The following is a 7,163-nucleotide window of genomic DNA, read 5'->3' on the forward strand; positions in this document are numbered from 1 at the left end:
GGATCTCCGTGTGTCATCTAACGCAACTCTAAAGTTGCCCAGAATTGCCCAGGTGCTCAGATGGTGGTGTTGGGTGCATGGGTGAGCTTGGCCCTAGGCGCTCCGGCAGCTCTCCAGCCAGGCAGAGAACAAGGATGTCGCTGGTAGCTGGTGAAACCTCACGTTCTGTGGCATGAAACCGTCGTATTTTGAACGGGAGGCATACTACATCACCAGGGGAGGCTGTGAGCTTTGCTCTGACGTGGTTTCCTTTCTCTTGAGGTTTGCTGGTTTGCTGTTCTCCTGCAGTGGTGGACAGGGGGAAAGTAGAGCAGTGAGTGATGACGGTGGTTTTCCAGCTCAGCCTGGAGCAGTCTAGAGGGGATGCAGGCGCCGGTGCCCAGCTCAGGGCTCCTGCCTGGACCTGGGCAAGGGCTGATGGGGTAGAGGTTTCCAGGCTTCGTGCTGACACCCAGCCGTGCACAAGATCCGCTGGGTGCGCAAACTGCCACCGCCCCGTCCTTGCTTGGCCCCCATGGGGATCAGTTCAGTGTATTCAGCTCTGGGATGGGAAGATTTGCACTTTCATCTAGCGTTCAGACTTGAAAAAGGATGGGTAACTTGGAACGAGACCTCCGTTTTGGTCCTGGGTTGAGATGTTGAGCCCCAGACCTGTTTACAATGTTCAACTTCTTTAGTGGTGTTAATTACAGTGGAGGAAGAAGGGCTGATTACAAGTAATTTTTTTCTGATGCAATGCGTGGTAGCTGCCACTTGCCACTCTCCAGAATTTGCTTTTGGACAATTAACCAATACTTGACAAGAGTTTGCAACCTAGAGCAACCACCTCCAGGCTGAGCAAAGTGCTTGGGTACAAGGCAGTGAGGTCTGATGTGCTCAGCCAACTGTGTCTTGTTTCCTGACGAACTGTGTGTTTTGCGTAGAGGAAGTCATGCTGGCTGAAGAGAACAAAAATTCTGGAACCTCAGCCTTAGAAGGTAAGACAAGCAATGCCCCACCTAGGCACCTGCCTGCCCTTCCTTCTGCCTGCCTGCAGCTGGAGGTTGAAACCCTCCAGCTGTGATGAGAGGAATGGAGATACCCCAGTGGGGTCTGCAGCCCAAGAGAGGGGTGTGGGGAGATGGATTGACAGCATAACCCCTGAGACAGTGTGGAAGCCAGGAGGTGGCTGGTCCCACACAAGAGAGAGCTCTGGACTAGGGTCACCTGGGTATCTCCATCCTGTTACCAGACCTGAGTTAGCCAAGTACTATCACCAGGCCCTGGTCCAGTGAGCTGGCTATGGGCAGAGTTGAGCCACCACCCCCTCCTCCTCTTCTCTTCCCAGTGCTCAGGAGAGCCACCATCAAAAGGAACCGGACAGATGCCATGAACCGTGACTCAAGTGATGAGCACTGTGTCGATATCTCCTCCGTGGGCGAGCGGAGGCTGGCGCAGAGAAGACCTCTTCATCCAACCTTGGGTTAGTACAAGTTTGGAGCTTTCCTCCCCAAAACCTCTGCCAGTTGTGAGGGTCGCACCTATCACGTGGAGATTGTCACTGATTGGCCATCTCTGCTAGTTTGACAGCAAAGGGGGCAAGCCACCCGCTGCCCCTGTACCATTTAAAAACTGTGTGGTTAAGTCATGTCCCATAAGAGCAATGTCTGTGAGATGTCTATCCTATCTCATGTTGTGGGGAAGGCTGGAGCACCCAATTCCTTCTCCCCCCTTCTTTTCCCTTAGGTAACCCTTTGAGTCACTCTGGCCTCAAAGGTGCCAGAGTGGATGGTGCCTCCTACTTACGGCACAAGGAGCGACTCCTGCGCATCTCTGTTCGCCACATGGTGAAATCCCAGGTCTTCTACTGGATCGTCTTGAGCTTGGTGGCTCTCAACACTGCCTGCGTGGCCATCGTCCATCACAACCAGCCAGCCTGGCTCACCCACTTCCTCTGTGAGTCCCTGGGCTTTGTGTAGGTGTGAGAGCAGTGTGTGGGCAGACAAAACCTCCTGCAACCTTCTTATCTCCAGTGGCCATGGTTGCAGCATGCCCTTGCTCCTTGCTCCAGGGCACGTGGGGATGAATCCCACCAGAGTCATGCTGGTATGGAGCTGAGTGGGGAATAACGTGGGTTATATTCGCTGTTGATAAAAAAAAGACCTCGTCCAGCCATTTAGTTCATATTTGCCCTTGGCCCTGTGGCCACTGATGGCTGTCTCAGCCCCATGAGCAAATGTGAAGGAGTTTTACTGGCCTCATGCCCTTCAGGTCCGATGTGTTTGTCAAGGGAGAGAAACAGACTGCAGCTCTCAGTTGGGTTTATCCTAAAATTGTGAACAGTGGTAATGGAAAGCTTGCTGGAGATCCATCTTTGAATGCCCACAAGCAATTGCTGGAAAGGCGTGAGTTTACAGGGGTGGAACTGGTCGTGGGAGAACCCCCTGGTTAAAGTTTTTGGTGCAGGGCATGGCATGGAGATCCCAAGCTTGAAACCAGTTGCTGGAGCATCACCCAGCCCACCGTGGGCCATAGTACAAGGTTGGGTCTCAGAGGCAGTACACCCGTGTCTATTCAAGCGTGGTGCTAACTGCAGAGCAGCATGGTCAACTCCATGACAGCCATGTGTTACTCCTGAGCTGCTGCTGTTAGGGACAGTGCTGCTTTCTCATCCGTGTTATTCCTACTCACCTTGAAAACGTCCCTGTCAAGCACCAGCCCTGCCCAAATTTGCATTAGCATGCTCAGGCCTGCCAGGATCCCAGCACACCACAGTGTGGTAAGGCAGCTGGTTGTGGTGAGAAGCATCTTTTGGACAAGGTGAAGAGTCAGACTCTTGCCTGCTAATGTTCATGAAATAGCTGGAGGAATTTTTCACTGGCTTTTGGTTGTTTGGCTCTGTTACACTGGCCAAGTTTCAGCTGTGCAATGATTTAAATCCAGGTTGCTAATATTCCCCTACAGTGTCGTGTGGTTAATGTCTTAGCAGATGTCCCAACCACCACTGTATAAAGCTGAAGAGCTGCTTTGCTCTGTGTTTGCCATCTCTGGTTGTCTCAAACCCCTGGGACATTAAGTGCACCTACCCTGAAAGATTAACTTCTGGGATTGGTGCTCTGTTACGTACAATTGAGGTCCTTGCAGACAAGCTTCCCTCATGCCATACCCTGTCCTGAGAGAGCGGGGGCAAGCTGCGTGGTCCTCAACTTGTCCCCATCTCTGCGACGTGCTGTGTGGGCTATGGGTGGATGCATGCAGGATGCTCCTCACAGCTCGGTGCCCCAAGGGTAGCGCGTCTGGGTTTTCTCTTTCAGACTATGCAGAGTTCTTGTTTCTTGGACTCTTCCTCCTGGAGATGTCCTTAAAGATGTATGGGATGGGGCCACGCCTTTACTTCCATTCTTCCTTCAACTGCTTCGACTGTGGGGTGAGCGGTGCCAGAGATGCTGTGGCTGTGGGGGGAGATGTTTGGCACGTGTCTGAAGCGCAAGGCACCAAGGGGGAGAAGAACGGGATGGCCCCCGCAGTGGGCAGGGGAACCCTTCCTGCTGGGACAGCCCACCTGTGCCAGACCGAGACACCCGGTCTTGGGCAGGGTGGTGGGTGCCTCATCTTCAGGCACGTGAAGGTTTCCTGCAACAGCCTATTCTGAGCCTCATTTTGACTCATGGCCGTGTCTGCTTCTCAGGTCACGGTGGGAAGCATCTTCGAAGTTGTTTGGGCTATCTTCAGACCAGGAACCTCTTTTGGGATCAGTGTCCTACGAGCCCTTCGTCTCCTGCGAATATTTAAAATAACCAAGTATGTACCAACCGTCCGTGCCTGTCACCCTCTGCCTCGGACTGTGGCTGCAGCCCGGATCCAGTCGCTCCTGCTCTCCTGTTAGCATCGCCGCAAGTACTCCAGCACTGTCTCTTTTTTCTAGGTACTGGGCATCCCTGAGGAATTTGGTGGTCTCGCTGATGAGCTCTATGAAGTCTATTATCAGTCTGCTCTTCCTCCTCTTCCTCTTCATTGTAGTCTTTGCCCTGCTGGGAATGCAGCTTTTTGGAGGCAGGTAGGTTGTTTCAAATTTGGGGAAAAGGAATTTCCTGTTGTTAAAGCGAAGTATGACACCCTCTGGGGTGCCTAGGAAGGCTGTAACCTTGCCCCTCGGCCCGCTGCTAATGGTGGTACCTCTCCCGTACAGAAGTCCCTGCTCGGGCAGGTGCCTCTGGGCTGTGTGGGTCCTTCTGGCCAGGAATCCTTTTGGACTGAAGTCATTTTGAAGTGAAGTGATGCTTCATCAAATGCTCAGGAGATTTGATGGGAGACCTTCCTTAGAGCGGTGAAAGGTCATCCTAAGCACAAAAGAGCTGATAGCACAGCAGTCAGGGATTTGATGACCTCAGTACTCCAGCCCATTTATGTCTTCCCGGTTCCACTTCCAGGTTTAACTTCATTGATGGGACGCCGTCGGCCAACTTTGACACTTTCCCCGCAGCCATCATGACGGTGTTCCAGGTAGGAGCTGGGCTGCAAGGGTACACACCCAAAGAGGCATGGGACTCTCTGCTCACTCACGCTTGCTGGAAGGGGCTCCTTAAACCAAACGAGTTCCCCTCCATCAGCTCTTAGGATATAATTTGCTTCCTCCCTCTCCTCCTGTATAACAAAGCGGATGGCAAGAGATGGAAAATCTTCCACTTCCGTTATGCAAGGCGGAAGAGTTTCAAAACTCTTCTGAGGAGACCTAAATCCTCAGCAGTGTCCAAGCTGCTGGCTTGCTTTCCTGCAGATCCTGACGGGTGAGGACTGGAACGAGGTGATGTACAATGGCATCCGCTCCCAGGGAGGCGTTCGCTCAGGCATGTGGTCCTCCATCTACTTCATCGTCCTCACCTTGTTTGGAAACTGTATCCACCCGGCTGCTGTGCTTTTAGGAGACAAGCCCATCTCATCTCCCTCTCTGGGGGCACCCCCTCCCAACCCACCGCTCCTTCCTCCTCTCCCAACTGAGGGAGTCCCATCACGCGTGCGGCAGCCCTGGACATTCCAAACGCAGAGCAGGAGCTGTCTGGAGGTGCTCTGAGGGCTGTGTATATGGGATGGGAGAGGAGTTTGTCCCTCTGGCTGCTCCTCACCGGGGTGGTGGAGAGCCATCAGGGCCACCCTCCTTTGGTGGCTGCAGACACCCATGTCCTTAACACGTGCCTTGTGCATCCTTAGCTGCTCACAGATACTCTGCTGAACGTGTTCTTGGCCATTGCAGTGGACAACCTGGCCAACGCTCAGGAGCTCACCAAGGTATGTTCCAGCTGGTCCTTCTTCTTCTCTTGCTGGTGTGAGGACAGTGAAGGAGGGGGCCAGCAGGAAAGGCAGCAGGAGCACTGCCTGTGACTGGCCTCATTGCAGAGCCGGGGCCACTCTGTCCAGCTCAGCCTGCTTTCGAAAGAAGTCAGGTCAAATTGGAAGTGGGGGCCCTTCCTCCAGGAGGGTACGCAGGGTCCTCCCCGAAGGACAAACCTGTAACGCTGGGCAAAGCCATTTAGACTTTGAGTTAGGAAAGTACCTAAACGTGCTGGTCTCATGTCTCTCCAGGAACACCCACGCTTCCCATCAGGCGTGGCTTAACTATTTCTCCATTTAAGCTCCCCAGTTTTGTTTGTCTTCAGTCAGCTCGAGACAACCCTCACCTGCCTGGTGCGGGGATGGTTATTTGCCCAAGCACTCTCGGGATGTGGAGTGGGAAGCGCTTTCCAGTGGTGTCAGTGTTTATTCCCCATCTGCCCGCTGGGGCAGCGGACGTGATTTAGGATGCAATTTAGGATGGTGCTTGAGAAGGTTATTGGGCTTAGCTGTTTTTAAGACCGTGCTGGGAAATATTTGGGGAATGCTAAAATGTTGGGGCACCATCTGGAAACCAGTGAGTAGGAGAGAGCTGCAAGGGTCGTTGCTTGCTCTTCGGAGGGGACCAGCGATCCCGCAGTGCCCGTTTTTTTGCAGAGGCCATGCCTGTTCCTCAGGTCCTTGGGGCTTACTGAGAGGCTCCCGCGCTGGTGTAAATCTGACCCGTCAGCGGCGAGCGAAACGGGGCACGGTGCTCGTTTGTCTGAAGGGTGTGCGCGGGGGTCCCCGTCCCCCCGCGGCGGGTGCAGGTGGCACTTCCAGGGGCTGCTGCTGGGGCGAGAGGGGTGGGGGAGCCCCGTGGCGTACCGGCAGCATCAATTAAGGGACTGCTGAGTTTTTGAAACGGCTGAATGCGTGCTAATGACTCCTAATGACATTTTCTTGCTCTGGAGACATAACCATGCTCATTAAAGCAATACGGTCTCTGCCGGGGTCATTCATGGATGCCTTGCCTCCCACTCCGTCGGGGGGATGCCTGTCTCGCCCCTCTGGCTGTGAAGAAGGGAGGGCTGAGCTGGTCTACGCCGTCTGGGGCTGTTCTAGCGCGCACAGCCCAGCTCTTGCCTGGAGTGGGTTGGGTTCACTTATTTAAGTAGCACTGACGCCTTCAGTAAGATCTGGTGCGGTGGGGAAGTTGCATCCTCGTCATAAATTAAAGGCTGGCTCTGGAAATAACAGGTGCCTGCTCCCCTTTTCTCCCGCACGCCGTGGCGGCTAAGGTAGCCCCGTGCATCATTCGGCTGCCTCCGACATCAGCTGCCTCCGATGGCGGCACCTTCCCTTGAAACCCAGCATCCCGCTGAGCGTCTCCCCTCTTTCCTCTGCAGGATGAGCAGGAGGAAGAGGAGGCCTTTAACCAGAAGCACGCCCTTCAGAAAGCCAAAGAAGTCAGCCCCATGTCTGCCCCAAACATGCCTGCTATCGAGTGAGTGACCCCCCCACCGCTACCCCGTGCCCCCCCGAGCCCAGCCGGGCTTCTCGGCAGGGTGGAGAGCTGAAGCTGAGCCCGGCGCGGCTGGTCACGGGGCTGCCGCAAGAAAAGGGGGTCCCTGCGTGGGGTGACTCTCTCTCTGGGCGTCTTCCTGAGGGTGGATGGAGGTCTGGGAGCTCTCTCCCTGCAAGCAGCAGTGCCTTCGGAGAGGGGCTGGAGCCGGGACCAGCTCACCCCGCAGGACCTGGGCTTGCCCACCCCTGCAGCAAGCAGCAGCCTCAGCGCTTGGGCATGCCAGAAATCCGCTAAAAGAGGTTTTCTGCCCTAATTGTACCGCTCAGATGCTCAGGGCTGCTGCTAGGGG

At 54.7% G+C, this 7,163-nt stretch overlaps 1 protein-coding gene across 1 annotated transcript; it reads left to right on the forward strand.

The window, feature by feature from the left end:
* Positions 1-923: 923 nt before the first annotated feature.
* LOC104624870 (voltage-dependent R-type calcium channel subunit alpha-1E-like) lies at positions 924-6,793 on the forward strand (the record flags this gene model as incomplete). Its single annotated transcript, XM_010292341.1, has 10 exons — positions 924-977; positions 1,328-1,462; positions 1,726-1,935; positions 3,294-3,406; positions 3,668-3,780; positions 3,905-4,036; positions 4,410-4,482; positions 4,757-4,874; positions 5,198-5,265; positions 6,696-6,793. Coding segments are annotated over 10 exons (1,114 nt in total), but the record flags the coding sequence as incomplete, so codon positions are not given.
* Between the last annotated feature and the right edge of the window lie 370 nt (positions 6,794-7,163).

Source organism: Phaethon lepturus, unplaced genomic scaffold, assembly GCF_000687285.1.
Source record: "Phaethon lepturus isolate BGI_N335 unplaced genomic scaffold, ASM68728v1 scaffold29348, whole genome shotgun sequence".
Classification (NCBI taxonomy): Eukaryota; Metazoa; Chordata; class Aves; order Phaethontiformes; family Phaethontidae; genus Phaethon; species Phaethon lepturus.